At 39.0% G+C, this 18,246-nt stretch overlaps 1 protein-coding gene and 1 long non-coding RNA gene across 10 annotated transcripts in view; one reads left to right on the top strand and one right to left on the bottom strand.

Moving 5' to 3' along the window:
- Window positions 1-1,062: 1,062 nt before the first annotated feature.
- Window positions 1,063-10,853, top strand: LOC144587840 (uncharacterized). Its single transcript, XR_013543016.1, has 2 exons — window positions 1,063-1,262; window positions 4,415-10,853. It is a non-coding gene; the product is annotated as an uncharacterized LOC144587840 (long non-coding RNA).
- The window catches only part of PER2 (period circadian regulator 2), a 65,409-nt gene continuing 55,868 nt past the window's right edge, over window positions 8,706-18,246 (bottom strand). For all 9 annotated transcript variants that reach the window (XM_020793175.3, XM_020793177.3, XM_078389231.1 and 6 more), the window contains 4 exons: window positions 13,911-14,091; window positions 13,627-13,816; window positions 12,020-12,170; window positions 8,706-11,361 (listed from right to left, as the gene is read on the bottom strand). In XM_020793175.3, the coding sequence (XP_020648834.3) occupies window positions 11,212-11,361; window positions 12,020-12,170; window positions 13,627-13,816; window positions 13,911-14,091 (672 nt within the window). In that variant the 3' untranslated portion in view covers window positions 8,706-11,211. The remainder of the gene's footprint in view (window positions 11,362-12,019; window positions 12,171-13,626; window positions 13,817-13,910; window positions 14,092-18,246) is intronic.

Raw genomic sequence — 18,246 nt, 5'->3', positions numbered from 1 at the left:
GGACCCCATTTGCCAACCCTTTAACAATAAGGTGAGCAGTAGTGCTAAATAGGTTTGCCAACAAGACAAGACAAAATCAACGAGTGCCTTAGATCAGTGGTCCCCAACGTCGAGCCTCCAGATGTTCTTGGACTACAACTCCCAGAAGCCTTCACCACCACCTCTGCTGGCCAGGATTTCTGGGAGTTGAAGTCCAAGAACATCTGGAGGCCCAAGGTTGGGGACCACTGCCTTAGATGATGGAATGGTTAGTAGGGATGGTCAGGGAGGGTAAACGGGTGGTAAATGTTTAATTTGGTAGTTAAATTCATAATCTGTAGCTTCTAATTTGTCACATTTGTTAATTTGTTGCACTTTAAAAATAATATTTTGGCCAGTATCCTGTCAAACATTTGCTGAACCGAAAGTCCCACAAATGCTGTAGTACAGAATGACACCACTTATGTGAGTACTGACATTGTCCATGTGATGATCCCCAAGGAGAAAAGTCAACTCTTTGCTGGCTGTAATACTTATGCAAGTGATATGATCCCATGTTGTTCTGGCAGTGGGATGTTCCACTCATGGGAAGCTCAGTTTAGTAAATGAGTAACTTTGTGATCTCTATTGTTCCCTCCCCTGAAGGCCGAGACATCTGCCCATGTACCCACTGCTTAGGCCTTGCACCCTCTTAATTGAGTGAGAGTTCCTGCTAAGCAATGGACCCAGTTTATTTAGTTCATTCCTTCCAGGGGAAGCTGGTTGGATAGCTCAGTGATTTGGTACCTGGCTGTGGGAGTTCAATCCTTCAGTGTGCCTCCTGGGAGAGCTGGCAGCCTGTGAATCCTTCAGCAGGCTGCATGGTACTAGTGTTCCCAGAACAAGGGAATGATAAACCACTTCTGAATAGGCTATATTTAGGAAATATTTATTTATATTTATTTATTTATTTATTGGATTTATATACCGCCCCATAGCGCTACAAGCACTCTCCGGGCGGTTTACAATTTTAATTATAAAGGCTACACATTGCCCCCCCAGCAAGCTGGGTACTCATTTTACCGACCTCGGAAGGATGGAAACCCTACAAAAAAGGGTCATCAAGAGTCAGAAATGACTTGAAGGCACAATAATTTTCAAAGGAAAAGAAGCATGGGAAACCAATGGAATCCCCTTGTTTGAAGTACATTTGCCAGCCAGTATTTTGGTAAAACTAATTTCCCAACTTTCCCTCCTCAGGAGATCCAGGGCTACTGATTCTGCCTCCAGCAACAGCTTGTGAGGTCAGTCTCTCTTCAGTCTTCAGCAAGCTAATCAATTCGCTGGAAGTAAAGAATTGGGAAAGCCTGTCAAATGGCCCTCGTAAGGTTCAGTCTTTCAGCAACTCAGAGGGCTAACCTGCTTGGAGACACACTGCTCTGTCTCCTTTATATAACCTCATTCTGAGATGTTCCTGTTGCTACCAAATGTGCCAGAAAGAGGGCCTTCATTTTTTTTTTCTTTTCCAGACTGGCTACAACTCGTCCCATGTATCTTTTATTCCATCTCAGTGCTTTGCTTGCGGGTCCTCACTAGCTGCTGTTATGCCCCCTCCCCCCAGCAGAGTCCCTGTGTGTTTAGCAGACAGTTAGTCAATGGTTCAGCCAAGCTGATGTAAGCCGCCCCGAGCAGACATTGTCTAGAGGGGCGGGGTAAAAATCGAATAAATAAATAAATAAATAAAATAAAGCTAGAGAAAGATTCCTATATGATACTCTCTAACTATCCCATAGTTGTTAAAAAGCCATGGAGCTTCAGTACGAAAAAAAGAGAAAGCAATTTTAGAAAAGGTTGGAGGCATTGGTTTGCTTTTTTGCATCTCAAATCGTTTTGTAAAAAACAAACAAACAAAAAAACAAAATACATACAGAATAATGGCATAGTCCTGAAAATTCAGAGTAATTTGAAAATTCCATAGCTTCTATTATAACATAAAAAGAAGGGAATTATTTGTTTAGTTATTATTTCACCCCATGCATTTCAAAAATAACCCTACTGTTGGAAGTTCTGCTGTTTCTTAAACGATATGGGAATGTGACGTACCAGCAAGCTTCAACAAAGTCCATATGGAAGACCAAAATTATTTTCTTCCATGGTGGGAGTGGCTGTCTTTCCTGCAATTTAGTAAAACATCAGTAACTTAAAAAAGGTAATTTTAGGAGGGAAATTAAATGATAAATAGTTCTAGGGAAGCCTATTGTCCATTTTAAGGCATGTTTTTGAATTAAGTGTGTCTGTTGTAATAGACTGCCTCTGACTGACAAACCTCAGACGCATGGCTGGTTTTATATTGCATTTTGCAGGCCACCTCTGTCTGGGCTGTGTTACTGAGTCCCCCCAAGTCTAGAACCCTTCAAAGGCTACACGTAACATGATTGTTCAATGACTTCCTGAGCATTTGGATCCTTTGATCACCTCAAATGCACCCAACAAAGACCTTTACCTGTAAATATGCTGCTGTCACCCTAATGGAGTAAAAGTTAACACCATAAAGTTCACAGCCTCTGCACAGCCTGAATTAGGTGACAAAAGCAGCAGATCCTTTAGGGTTCAAGACAGTGGATGTCAACCTGAAGTACATTTACACATGAGTATGGATGTAAATTATTGCCTCTCCGCAGACCTCTGAGCGGGCTAACCTTTGTAACCATTATGTTGCAAGAAACCAATAAGTGGACACAGAAACAAATATAGATATTGAAGTGTTTTAAAAGAATTAATGGTCCATCCCCACAGACATCTGCAGCATATGTTTTGTGTGTATATATGTGAAAGGAAATTGTGCCCTCGGTCTTTCACAGCAGAGGGGCTGCCCTGGGAAGGCAGGGGATCTACGTGGAAGCCCAGAGGTACATGACTAGATCTGGAACTCTCTCTTCTTAACCTGATCTCAAGCATATTTAATTTCATACACTGATAAAACTGATAACGGCACAAACACCCCAAGCTTAGGCGCCAGGAGGCAGCCGGCTCTGTCTCCTACCTACATGGTGCACGATCAGCATTCAAGTCTGCAAGTTTTCATACTGTTGTTTCAGGAAGTCCCCCCTCCCCCCCAAAAAACTCATCTTGTACAACTGTTCAGATGGAAAAATTCATGTACTGCTTCATTATTTTCTACTTTGGTACCTTGTTAGACATGTAGAGAGTTGTGATTTAAAAAAAAACAAAAACCCTGCATCTAATCAAAACACTCACTTAGCCACACTCCAACCAATGCAGAAATATGCAAATAGCTTATGGTATGATAGGCAATGGGATACTCCTTATAGTGTCTAATTTGCCTTCAGTAGGGCTGGTGCCTTCCAAACTGCTCCATTTCTCAACATTGGTTCCGCAGGGTCAGACTGCTTAGAGTTACAGTCCACCAAACATCTGGAGGGCTGTACATTCCTGATCCCTAGTTGAAACACAATTGTGATAATAAAATCATAAAATACAAAAGCTGCTTTCTACCAAGCAAGACCACTGGCCCATCTAATTCAATGATTCTCAGCCTATGGTCTTCTAGACCTTTTGGACTGCAACTCCCAGAATGCCTCATTATTGATTATGCTGGATGGAGCACCTGAAGTTCGAGGTCCAAAACATCTGGATAACCAAAGATTTGGAACCAGCGATCTCATTCATCATTATCTGGGAGTAATTTTTCAGACATGAGTCATTCCCAGTGCTCCCTGGAGATACAGAGTATGTTTTACATCCAGTGCAGTTGGTATTTCATCCCTGAGCTATGTGACCTTCCCCCCACCTCCTTTAGTATTACAATTTTCTTAGAAACAGGTATTGTACAAATATAGAGAGACAAGGCTGTCTGGCTTGCACATTTGGGTTTACTCTGTAATATGTCAAATGACCATGAACATCCCTGACACAACAGTATATTTTTTATTATTATTATTATTATTATTATTATTATTATTATTATTATTATTATTATTATTATTATTATTATTATTATTATTATTATTATTATTATTATTATTATTAGTATTATTATTATTATTATTATTGTTGTTGTTGTTGTTGTTGTTGTTGTTGTTATTGTTGTTGTTATTGTTGTTATTGTTGTTGTTATTATTGTTGTTGTTGTTGTTATTATTATTATTATTATTATTATTATTATTATTATTATTATTATTATTATTATTATTATTATTATTATTATACTAAACTGCAGACTGACCTCAAGAAAACAGGGGCTGCAATTCTACATACATTCTCATGGGATTATGTCAGTTGAACTAAATGAATAGGACTTATTCAATACATAAATATGAATAAACAAGTAGATTGGTGTAAGTGTGCTGGTGTGCTGCATGGCTTCAGTTGAGGAAGTAATCAGCACATAGCCTGCAGTAGGTTTGTGGCAACATTTGGATAGTTTTTTTTTCAGAATTCCTCTGGAACTTTTGTCTTCTGCATTCCCAAGAGGCTTAGAACAGATGAGAAGCAAATGGACAGAAATTCATTCTAAAAATGTAGGAGGAACTGACTTTGTCTTGGACCTGTGGCAATCTTGGCTTGGAAATGAAATGCCTCTGCTCATTTATGTGCGATGTCATTCCTGATTTCAGGTGCTAAAGACTTTTATTACATGTAGAAGGTGCTTGTGTGTTCTTCCCTTTGCACTAACGGTGGTCATCTTGAGTACACTACAACATTTACAACTTCTAAAATGGAAATCAGACAGGGCCCATTGTTGCTGCCCGTGTTGTTTCTGCTAAGTGGGAGGTGAAGTTTGAGTAAAGCCTGGGCTTCTGGCTGGGAGGGGAAGCAAATGCAGGCTGAAGGAGTCGCCCCTCTTCCTGCCAATAGAATGTCTGTGCAGAGCAGATGGGACATATGGCCTTCAGCACACAATACCAGCGAGCAGCGCAGGGCAAGATAATAGAGATGGAACAAAACCGTCTCAGAAGGCAACCGCCACAGGCACAGCTCCAGCTGCTGCTTTTGGGAAAGTCTCAGCATCCTCTTTATGCTGCCTTTTCCCAACAGTTTGTAGTGCTACACGTTTAAAAACAAACACAATAAAGTGGAATCTGGATCTCTTTTCTTGCAGCCACTCCATTTTTTAAAGAGAGCACTGAATGATTTGGGTGACCCATGTAAACAAGAATGCTTATGAATGCAAATCTGTTTAGCATTCGGATGCTGATTTTTATTTTCCTTTTAGGAGAGTGAGAGAAAGAAAGAAGGCATAATCTAATTGAATCCTCTGCATAAACCTTACTGAAATGAACAGAAGCTTTTAAATGTCACAAACACTTCACTATATGATACTGGGGGGCTTATTGTAAGGTATGTTACACATACACACACCTGCTTTTTCCCCTTAAACTTCATTTTATTTACAATGGAAACACAAGTTGTAGCACAGATTAGTCTTGCTATCCTGCTTTCTGCCATTAGTTCCAGAGTGAAAAAAACTGAATGTTTTCAAATCAAGCCATCTGCTTTGTATTCATGTATCATTTATACCCATCAACTTTCTTCCAGAGAAGGGAAGGTTAGGAGAAAAAGGTTAACAGTTAGTTAACTATTGGTGTATCCAGAAATTTTAATTCAGTTACATTTAAGTTCAAAGAACAAATTTTGAACAGTTCAGTTGATGCTAAAATTTTAAGCTGAACTTTGGTAACTATGATAAACTCTTAATTAATAAAAATAATTGTGCTCTGTCAAGTCAATGCAACTTATGGTGACCCTTTTCAGGGTTTTTTTGAGAGGCAGTACTCAGAAGTGGTTTACTATTCCCTTCTTCTGGGGTCACCCTGGGACTGTACAGGCCCAAGGCCCCACAGGCTTGCTTTACTTACAGGAGGCACAGTGAGGAACAGAACTCAGTCAAGCAATTGTATTTGTATCCTTGGGGATACAAATACAAATATTGGCACCACAGGTGTTGTGGTGATCCAGCCCTCCCCATCCCCCAAGCTGGCCAGTCCACTCTGGTTGTTGCATAGTGTGCATGGCCATTGTCCAGATTGTTGTGCAAGTCATGGAAGCAGCCCACTTGGCACTTCTCTGCCTCCCTGCACAGCCAATGGTTCAATAGCTGAGTGGGGAGATTCTTCATCCTGCCTCTTCATCAGAGTGGTTGGCTGTGTGGGGAGGCAGGGAAGCACTGGCCACGCTGCTTGTGATTCTTGCAACAACATGGACGATGGCTATGCACACCGCATGTCAACCACTGAGTGGCCAGCTCCAGGGGAGAGGTGGATGGATATCCCCAGCACCCGTGGTGCTCATATTCGTATTTGTATCCGTGCCTCCTGTGAGAAGAACAAACCCAACTCTACTCCCAACCCTGCAACCAGATACCTAATGCACTATTCAGCCCCCCTGATAAAGCCATTATCCTACTCCACCCATTCTGAGCTTTGTAGAGAAGGAACAGCTACATGAATTTTTGAAAAAAATATTCGCTATTCAGCCCATCCAAACTGTTTCCTTGATTTGCCTTTCTTCCATCCTTATAATTATCACTCTTTTCTCTCTGCCATTTAAACATGCTTATTCCCAAGTGTATCCCTGGGAGTCAAAATTCAGTTTCCTGGAACAAATGAAATTTAAGTAATGCCTAGCATAGAACACACTGTCTTTTAAACCTATTGGTTTAAAAATTTTTACATTTGCACTAAGACTAAATGAAATAATGAAAATGACCAGTTTGCTCTTATGCATTTAAAATTCTGCACTCTGTACATGAACCAAGGCACCACTTTCAGTGATCACTAGGACTTATTCATTGTGAAAGTGTGCATAAAATTACAGTTGCTTATTAGTAGAAACTAATGCAGGTTTATTTAAAAACAAATCCAACCATGTTCTTATTCTGATGTATAGTTTGGTTTAGTTTGTTCTCAAAGAAATGAGTGTGCCTCAGCACTTGATTATGCTGATGTGTGATCTGTATTGTGGACAAGAAGCTTCCATTAGGACAATATGGAGACAGAATGGTTTCCTATAGGCAAAGGTGTCAGATAAGAGTTCATTTTATCCCCTTATCTGTTCAAACAGTACACAGAACAAATTATACAGAAAGCCAGACTAGATTCAGAGGAAGGAGTGAAAATTTGTGGAAGAAACATCAGTAATTGAAGACATGCAGATGATTTCACTTTATTGACAGAAATCAGCAATGGCTTGCTTTTGGTGAAAGGGAAAAACAAGTGCCAACACAGAACTGCAGTTGAACATTAAGAAGACACAAATCATGACTACAGAAAAACTACACTTTAACACTGACAATTAAGAAACTAAAATCGTATACGGTTTTGTATACCTTGGTTCAAGCATTAATCCAAATGAAGAGTCCAGCCACTCAGCAGAAGGCTAAGACTTGGAAGGGCAGCAATAAAAAGAATTAGAAAAGATAATCAAGCATATAGATGTGTCACTGGGGACCAAAGCCAAGGGCATCCACACTTTTGTATTCTGATCACTATGTAAGTAGTGGTACTCTTAACTACTTATGTATATGGGTGTAAAAGCTGGCCACCAAGGAAAACTGACAGGAAAAAAATGATTTGTTTGAAATGCAGTGCTGGAGAAGAGCTTTGCAGATACTCTGGACTGCCAGAAAGATCACAAGTGGATCCTAGAGCAAATGAAGCCTAAATGATCTCTGCACACAAAAAATGATGAAACTGAGGCTGTCCTACTTTGGGCACATCGTGAGATGGACAATAATGCTGGGAAAGGTGGAAGGCAGCAGGAAAAGACGAAGACCAAATATGAGATGGAGTGACTCCCTAAAGGAAGCCACAGCTTGTGTTTGCAATAGCTGAGCAGGGCTGTTGAGTACAGGCCATTTTGGAGATTGTCATTCATAGGATCACTATAATAATAATTTAATCTTGGAAATGCACAGCAGGAAGGGACTCTATGGCTCTTCAAGTCCAACCCCTCTCCGTCAGGGAGGCACAACGTGGAATCAAACTCCGAACCTCTGGCTCCGCAGCCAGATGCCTAAGCCAACTTGGAGACAACTTGATGGCACACAGCAACGAAGTTTGTTTATTCATGAGTTACATATATAATATATATTTTCTCCAAATATTTTTATTTTTCTGTAAAAGTTTTTTTCTAGTAAAATAATACTTCTTGAGATACTCTGCACCATAAGAGGAAGGCTGTGATTAGAAGACGCATAAAACTGCAATCCTACCCCCATGACCTGGGTATAGGACTGGCTATAGCTCTACTGGATATAGAGAACAAAGCACAGCAAAATTCCAAATCAGGAAGTCGTATTCAATTGTGTATGAACAGTGACACCTAGAGACCAGAAATGTTTAAAGGGCACTTCTGCCCATTTTTCACTATTTTGCTAAGTCTGGATAGCTCCTCAGTCCAATCCACTGATTATTTTAATTCCCCAGCCAACAAAGCCATACTGAATGTGGAATCCTGTGAGTTATATTAAAAGAAGTGACTCTTTGAAGTTATAATCTTGATGTGCAGGAAACAGGGGCTTAACATTCCCCACTCCAATCCGTGCAGACTGGGGAGGTACTGAGGGAGAGGGAAAATCCAGATCCCTGTTTCAGTCTGCTTTGGCTCATGTTGCCACATGGGGCTCTTAGGACCACAGACCCCAAGACCCTTTCTTTTATGCACTGCAATCACTGTGGAAAAAATATATGCATATAATTCAGATATAATAAATATAGGAGAACATCTAAAAAAATTTTGCTTTATTTACTGATTTTCTAAAAAGCATGTAATAAAAACTGTGATAAAAACAATATATTGCACAGTATACAGAAAACATTGCTTGCAATTGGGAGAGCCACATTATCAACAAAGTTCTTTCATACTGGCTATGTATCTTTAAGCTAAAACGGTGTAAAACAAGTTTGGAGAAAGTTGATTTTAGTATCTTCTCCAAAACAGAGACCTGCAATTTTACAAAGTCATATGAACATTTAAAAAAAAAAAAGGGGGGGGGAGATAAACACATTAAAGTATGTCAACATTAAGACACCCAATATTGTATCTCTAAACTGTGACACTCTACATATGGTAGAGATGTCTATCAAAATTTTAAAACTCATAAGGCCCTATTCAAAGTACTCAACCACTCTTGTTGCAATCCAGCAAACTATTCGTGAGATTTCTGTCTTTTAAAATAATACAAAATATTAACTTTGCATGCTATCTAATAAAATTGATTTTGATGCTTTCATGAGTTTTCAAAATATTTTGTTATCGAACGAGATGAAAGCTGCTAAAACAAACAAAAACAAATCCCTGCTGATTCTGGAACAAATTGTATGACATTCTAGATTATGGCCTTTATTTCTTAGCACTGAGAATGCTTCGTGTGATTTAAATACAATATATAAAGTCTGTGTATAGGTGTAGAATCAGGATTTATGTTATCAAATGAATAAAACATCACTTCTCAAACTGACTGTGCAAGATTTAAAATAGTTCTAAGCATAACAGTATACAGTATGCACAATATGATGGTGTGCCAGTAGTATTACTTATATACAAATATTTATTTAATTAACGACTCAAAATGCACCTAGGAAAAAGCTGTATCGGGATCCAAACTTACATGAATACAAGTGTACTACTTCTAAATGGTATCAAGTGGCATCAAGTGATCTGAGAGAAGGGTGTAGAAGTGTGCACTGAAATGTTATTTATCCTTCTATAGCACAAATTAAAAGATAACAAAAAACATTCACAGGATTAACTTGAAAAGAATACAGGTTTTGTTCTGGACAAACTGCTGTTTTAACTAACTGATCATGAGATGTAGATTCAGATTCCAAGCTGGCTACAAACAAGCAAGAAACGTTCAGGAAAACAAGAGTATATCCTTATCTTTGGCTTTTCTTGCTTTGCTGTTTGTCCTAATTCAGCTGCTCTTTCATAAGCTTAGTCTGGATTCTTTGTCTCAATGGATAACTGCACAAACTTTGCACAACAGTTCTTGTGCCACATTCTTAGCATAGCAAAGTATAAGATAGTTGTGTGAAACGGCGATACTTAAATTTATATCTAGTTAGATAAGAGTTATTTCTGAAGCAGTAGCTAACTCCTAAAATCATCTTCTAAACTACTGAGCTATAAACGTTTTCTTTACTACACTGCTACATCAATTTTCCAACTAACTCAGAAATTAACATTTTAGACAAAAGTAAAGAAAATCTTCAAACGTTTCTAATGGTAAATATAAGGTAGATAGATGTTGGAAGTAAATTAAGGCTTCAAATACATTTGGCCTCCTCAATGCATTTTACCTTTCTTCACACTACTAACTTTTTAAAAATAAAATTAAAAAATTAATAAATAAAAGTAGGCCTCATCTTATAAATAAAATGCTCACTTATCATGTATTAGTAAGCTATAGACAAAGCAATCAAAGAACCAGTGGAGTGAAAATTGGTTGTTATTCAGCTGGTAAAATAATCTTAATTCATCTGACCATGAAAAATAAGGTATTTTTAAATTGCAATGTGATCTCATCATGATGAGCATTATCTTCTTCAGAGTTCAACTCCCTTGTTTAACTGAGATAAAAATTCATGGATAATTTATGTGTTTAGAACCATAAGCTACTGAAAAACATAGCATGGTTACTTTCCAGTGGCAAAAAGTGTGAGATTTTTTTAATGCATGTATTTTTTAAACAAAGTGAACAGATATTTTCACACTGTAGAAAATTGGAAATACTGTAATTTCTTTTAACATTAGTAAATCAGAATACCTCCAAGTAACAGATAAAGTCAGGTTTGTTTAATAAGTGAAACTATTGTGTAATGTGTAGGATTATACAATCATTCATTAAAGATTACTTCCAACTAAAAAATAAAGAAGTAAATTATGTACTACTGAACATGGTATTTGGAAAGAAATCCACAGATGGCATAGTATTTTGCAAATTCTTTACCATATCCAATCATGCTTTGATGATATTCTCTGTATCTTAAAGGTACTGTATGCATTTCAGAAACTGATGGTTTTTAAAAACATTGAATATATACATCTTCGGTGACAGCTGCCAGAAGGAATGGCCCATTCAAACAGATTAATCACAAATGACCTTTTTCTAGAACAAAAAATGCATTTGGTTGATATTATTGAGATTCATTTCACAAGAAACAAGCATGAAAACCTTTAAGATCTAACTGCAAGTTAAGAGCAGATATTAATGAAATTGATCTCCATGAATTAGAAATTTTCATTGATAATTTGGTTCAATGTAGACAAACTATTCTCCACGCAGGCTTCACTCATTTCACTAAATTCCATTTCATGGATTTCTTCTTCATCTTGTGCATAAAATTTGTTACTGATATTTTCTTCACAATAAATACACACCTTAAAAGAAAAAGAAAAAAATCATAGTGCCTATTAAGTGGGATCTTGTAGTTTTATGTCTTCCTGAAATTACTCAATTGCATGCATTTCCAATTGCCTATTTATGAAGGGGATATGCAGGTATTTCATTTAGTAAGGCTGTAATTCAACACATATTTAGTTAAGTGAGTGTCACTTACTGTACTGGGAAGTTGATTCGACTGCATTGTAAACATAGTACACAGTGTGATGTTTTAATATGGTGTATCTCAGAAGAAGATACACCATATTAAAGATTACATGCATCCTGCCCAGGCTGCTTTGTAGGACTCTCACCACTCTTAAAACTGCCAACAAAATTCAGTGGTGAAGTATGTGTGGCCTACAATGGATCCTAGCAAGATAAAATCACCCCTCTCACTAAATATGTCCATCTCCTCCTCTAACTGTAACAATATCATAGAATCATAGAATAGTGAAGTTGAAAGGGGTCTATAAGGGCATCATATCCAACCTCCTGTTTGATGCAGGGATACAAATCAAAGATATCTGCCAGTGGTTGCCTAAGTTTCTCTTGAATCCCTCTAGCATAATATAATCACAAAAGTCATTTTTAAACCATGAACAGCAAGGAAATATTCACTGGTATATTCAAAGAAAAATAATAGTTGGGACATACAGCGTTATCTATGGCCTCAGGAAGTCCACCTTTCTGAATCCAAGGATGAACATCAAGCAACTCTCTTTTTTGATCCTCAGTAAACTTAGGTTGGGACTTCTGCATTTGTTTCAGTTTCAATCTGTCCTCTTTTAAAACAGCATCTACATTTCTAAAGTAAAACATATAAACAATTCACTTTAATTCTTCAGAGAGCCAAACATGGAGAGTTCATAAACAGTTGCATGCAAAATGTGACAAAAATTTAGTTCAGTAGAGTGGCCAAAATCCTATTGCCAGAGTAAAATAAATTGCATAACTTTTCCTGCAAATTATGAAATCAGTGTAGCCATTATGTTTGGTGTACCAGTTTATGCAACTTAGTGTACAACGAATAGTGTCTGCATTGACCTTGGAACTTTCAGCAGTTCTCTGCAAACGTACACCATTTAGACTACACCAGCAACAAGATTTTGTTCACTTGTGTTCTTGCATTTATTTCTCAATCACTGAAGTGATTAACATCAATGAGGGTTTTGTACTGATGCTTGCTTAAGAACAACGTTCTGCAAATGAGGTTATCACCAAAAAACAAGCTGCTTGTAAGAGTGTAGGGGGACACTACCTCTTATCACGGGAGCAATGCTATCTTATCTATACTGAAACAGCAGCACCATTGATGCTGCTAAGTTGACATGGGAAAGTGATAATCATTACCAGCGGCAGGTCCATCTAAATATTATTTGATAACTTTCAGGAAAGAACTTTCTGCTGAAGTGCCAATCCTGCTGGTGGCAATGTTTCACTTTTAAAGGTTCCTGCCCCATTTCAAGACTCCAAAAGACTTCCTCACCATTCTAGCAAGGACTCTAGCTGTTATGTCTGTCATCATCCAACCTTGTTATACCAGTAGCGCAAATTAAATTCTGCTGATCAGCATATTTTCATACTATGTGCATGTAGCTTGCCTAGGGACCACAAGAATAAATATGATGCTATTTGTACTACTGGCAAACCACAGGAGTTCTATGAATGCACTGTTTTCCTCTCCAGGCTCTGGCTGGCAAAAATTGTTGGCCCATAACTAGGTTATAATCTTGTAGTTGTAGTCTGATCACTGGAGAATTCCTGCATTAACTGCTGAGCAATGTGACCATTCAGGTTTGGTAATGTATTTAAAATCTTTTTAATGTCTGAGGTGCACAATTCAGTTTTAAAAACATTTTCAATGAAAAAAGGAGCAATAAAGTTTAGAAGAACTGAGTATATTTCTATTTGTAATATAATATAATATAGCCAAAATTCTCTTGCATAGCTATGCAAATAGCAAAACTGCCATCACCAAGAGAAAGGCAGCATGCAAATCAATCAATCAAACAAAATAAAACTTTTTGAGGTGAATAGCACTAAGTTAAGAAATCTCTGTAAACATTATCCGTGGCACACTGACACATACAACTCACTATGTAACTGATGCCTATTTTGATTTCTGAACTTGGGGCAACTCCAAAACACAATTTGTGCTATGCCAGTCTAAGTACGTAAGATGATCTGAGCCGATAATTGTTTGAAATGGCAATTCACACTGACTTCAGAATTTAGACAGCTTTTTTCAAAAAATGGATTACCGTGGTGGTATTTGGTAAGTCATCATAACAGCATCATCTGTATTTGCCATCAGCAGCCAAATAGGATCCTGGAGGACATATTTAATGAACTGTTCACTTTCTTCCATTTCAGGACCTTTTGTTTTATGATTGTTTTCTGAGGAATCAATGCTCCCAAAATATTTGCTGCTATGACTTGTCTCGCTACTTCCTTTTGGAATAAAAAAGTATGTTTTAAATAATGGAGACCAGATATTACTTTTAAAATACATCTGCAGATTACCAATTGCAGATATAATTGTTACCTGTTCTTGACATATTACATCCATTTGAACCAGATCCTAAAGATTCTGCAGTTGCTGAAGCACCACTTCTTGATGAAGCAGAACCAGTGCCTGAACTGGCATCTTCTTGAAGTAAAATATCAAGTACATCACTAGATACAGAGAAGGCATCACAATTTTGAGCTTCCATTGGAGATTCCGCCTTAACAAAAAGAAAAAAAAAAGAAAAAAAAAGAAATAAGTCTAAAAGTTTATGGAATGCCCTTTCTGTCAGAATAGGTCAAAATACACTGCACACATTTGAGTGAATATGATGGGCTACAGGTAGAAAAACGTATCAGAATCATCACTACTAGTGTCGACTGTACAGCCCTTTTCCAAAAAAAAAAAAAAAAAAAAAAAGCAATACCTAGAAGAGTCATACATTTCTAGAGATCTGTAAACAGTGGCCGGGCAGCTATCAACTGGGAATTTCTAGTCCTGGAGAGTCTACACTGAGCAGTGGATTATTCTACATAATCCCTTTTAACTCAGGATTCTCTGTAAACTAGAAAACATCTAGATAAGTGAATAATGAGCTTCATTAGCCCAAAACCTGTTGAATTTTCAGCCAACAGGTAAGTAAAAATGTGAAAGTCAGGGCAGTTAATTGAAGCCAATTAACAAGGTTTTGGTCATGTGCCCAGTCACCTTGTCAATTAGCTATTGCAGTAACCACATTTTTGCTGGTGCATACATAAAAAAAAGACAGGATCGTGTCTGCTGTGTGTTCGTGTGTTTAGTCATTTAGTCGTGTCCGACTCTTTGTGACCCCATGGACCAGAGCACGCCAGGCCCTCCTGTCTTCTACTGCCTCCCGGAGTTGTGTCAGGTTCATGTTGGTTGCTTCGCAGACACTGTCCAGCCATCTCATCCTCGGTCGTCCCCTTCTCCTCTTGCCATCACACCTTCCTAACATCATGGTTTTTTCCAAGGACTCTTTTCTTCTCATGAGATGGCCAAAGTACTGGAGCCTCAGCTTCAGGATCTGTCCTTCAAGTGAGCATTCAGGGTTGATTTCCTTTAGAACTGATAGGTTTGTTCTCCTTGCAGTCCAGGGGATTCTCAAGAGCCTCCTCCAGCACCACAATTCAAAGGCATCAATTCTTCGGCGGTCTGCTTTCTTTATGGTCCAGCTCTCACTTCCACACATCACGACAGGAAAAACCATAGCTTTGACTATTCGGACTTTTGTTGGCAAGGTGATGTCTCTGCTTTTCAAGATGCTGTCAAGATTTGTCATCGCTTTCCTCCCAAGAAGAAGGCGCCTTTTAATTTCAGGGCTGCTGTCTCCATCTGCAGTGATCATGGAGCCCAGGAAGATAAAATTTGACACTGCCTCCATATCTTCCCCTTCTATTTCCCAGGAGGTGATGGGACCAGTGGCCATGATCTTAGTTTTTTTGATGTTGAGTTTCAGACCGTTTTTTGCACTCTCCTCTTTCACTCTCAGTACAAGGTTCTTTAATTCCTCCTCACTTTCTGCCATCAGAGTGGTATCATCTGCATATCGGAGGTTGTTGATATTTCTTCCGGCAATCTTAATTCCGGCTTGGGTTTCTTCCAGTCCAGCCTTCCGCATGATGTATTCTGCATATAAGTTAAATAAGCTGGGGGACAATATACAGCCTTGCCGTACTCCTTTCCCAATTTTGAACCACTCAGTTGTTCCATGACCAGTTCTAACTGTTGCTTCCTGTCCCACATATAGGTTTCTCAGGAGACAGATAAAGTGGTCCGGCACTCCCATTTCTTTAAGAACTTGCCATAGTTTGCTGTGGTCCACACAGTCAAAGGCTTTTGCATAGTCAATGAAGCAGAAGTAGATATTTTTCTGGAACTCTCTGGCTTTCTCCATAATCCAGCGCAAGTTAGCAATTTGGTCTCGAGTTCCTCTGCCTCTTCGGAATCCAGCTTGTACTTCTGGGAGTTCTCGGTCCACATACTGCTGAAGCCTACCTTGTAGGATTTTGAGCATAACCTTGCTAGCGTGTGAAATGAGTGCAATTGTACGGTAGTTGGAGCATTCTTTGGCACTGCCTTTCTTTGGGATTGGGATGTAGACTGATCTTTTCCAATCCTCTGGCCACTGTTGAGTTTTCCAAACTTGCTGGCATATTGAATGTAGCACCTTAACAGCATCATCTTTCAAGATTTTAAATAGTTCAACTGGAATGCCATCACCTCCACTGGCCTTGTTGTTAGCCAGGCTTTCTAAGGCCCACTTGACTTCGCTCTCCAGGATGTCTGGCTCAAGGTCAGCAACTACATTGTCTAGGTTGTCCGGGATATCCAAATCTTTCTGATATAATTCCTCTGTGTATTCTTGCCACCTCTTCTTGACGTCTTCTGCTTCTGTTAGGTCCCTCCCATTTTTGTCTTTTATCATGTTCATCTTTGCGCAAAATGTTCCTCTAATATGTCCAATTTTCCTGAACAGATCTCTGGTCTTTCCTTTTCTGTTATCTTCCTCTATTTCTTTGCATTGTTCATTTAAGAAGGCCCTCTTGTCTCTCCTTGCTATTCTTTGGAAGTCTGCATTCAAGTTTCTGTAACTTTCCCTATCTCCCTTGCATTTTGCTTCCCTTCTCCTCTCTGCTATTTCTAAGGCCTCGTTGGACAGCCACTTTGCTTTCTTGCATTTCCTTTTCTTTGGAATGGTTTTCGTTGCTGCCTCCTGGACAATGTTACGAGCCTCTATCCAAAGTTCTTCAGGCACTCTGTCCACCAAATCTAGTTCCTTAAATCTGTTCTTTACTTCCACTGTGTATTCATAAGGGATTTGGTTTAGATTATACCTGAGTGGCCCAGTGGTTTTTCCTAATCTCTTCAGTCTAAGCTTGAATTTTGCTATGAGAAGCTGATGATCAGAACCGCAGTCAGCTCCAGGTCTTGTTTTTGCTGACTGTATAGAGCTTCTCCATCTTTGGCTGCAGAGAATATAATCAATCTGATTTCGATATTGCCCATCTGGTGATTTCCATGTATAGAGTCGCCTCTTGTGTTGTTGGAAAAGAGTGTTTGTGATGACCAGCTTATTCTCTTGACAAAACTCTATTAGCCTTTGTCCTGCTTCGTTCTGAACTCCAAGGCCAAACTTCCCTGTTGTTCCTTTTATCTCTTGGCTCCCTACTTTAGCATTCCAGTCCCCTAGAATGAGAAGAACATCTTTCTTTGGTGTCAGTTCTAGAAGGTGTTGTAAATCTTCATAGAATTGTTCAATTTCAGTCTCCTCAGCAATGCTGGTTGGTGCATAAACTTGGATTATTGTGATGTTGAATGGTCTGCCTTGGATTCGTATTGACATCATTCTATCATTTTTGAGATTGTATCCCATTACAGCTTTTCCCACTCTTTTGTTGACTATGAGGGCTACTCCATTCCTTCTACGGGATTCTTGCCCACAATAGTAGATATGATAATCATCTGAGCTGAATTCGCCCATTCCTGTCCATTTTAGTTCACTGATGCCCAGGATGTCGATGTTTATTCTTGCCATCTCCTGTTTGACCACCTCCAGCTTCCCAACGTTCATAGATCTTACATTCCAGGTTCCTATGCAGTATTTTTCTTTGCAGCATTGGATTTTCCTTTCACTTCCAGGCACGTCCACAGCTGAGCGTCCTTTCGGCTTTGGCCCAACCACTTCATTAGCTCTGGAGCTACTTGTACTTGTCCTCCACTCTTCCTCAGTAGCATGTTGGACGCCTTCCGACCTGAGGGGCCCATCTTCCAGCGTCATATCTTTTAGCCTTTTGTTTCTGATCATGGGGCGTTCTTGGCAAAGATACTGGAGTGGCTTGCCATTTCCTACTCCAGGTGGATTGCGTTTAGTCGGAACTCTCCACTATGTCCTGTCCGTCTTGGGTGTCCCTGCACGGCATAGCCCATAGCTTCTCTGAGTTACTCAAGCCCCTTCGCCACGACAAGGCAGCAATCCATGAAGGAGGCTGTGTGTTCACACAGGAGTATTTCAGCAGTGTTTCTAGAAGTAGAGTTCCCCATTGGAATTCAGTATTATTTAGTTGCCAAAGGGCAATGCAGAATTTCATGGGAACAGCAGAAAGGTAGGATAACTCTCATATTACCTATTGTGCTTAGGATTGATTGATTGATTAAACTTATACCCTGCCCATCTCCTCTGGGCAGCTTCCAAAAAGATAATTTATATAGACAAAATGGTCATGTATGTTACTCATTCACTTAAAATGCTGAAAAGCAAGTTACTGGGGGTAATTTTCCACCATTACAAGCAATAAGCTCAAACAATGAATCTAAGATGGAAGTTTATCTACTTCTGACCATCTGCACTGAGACA

Source organism: Pogona vitticeps, chromosome 3, assembly GCF_051106095.1.
Source record: "Pogona vitticeps strain Pit_001003342236 chromosome 3, PviZW2.1, whole genome shotgun sequence".
NCBI classification, from domain to species: Eukaryota; Metazoa; Chordata; class Lepidosauria; order Squamata; family Agamidae; genus Pogona; species Pogona vitticeps.
The sequence above is the reverse complement of the archived record's forward strand: the minus strand, read 5'-3'. Positions and strand labels throughout refer to the sequence as shown.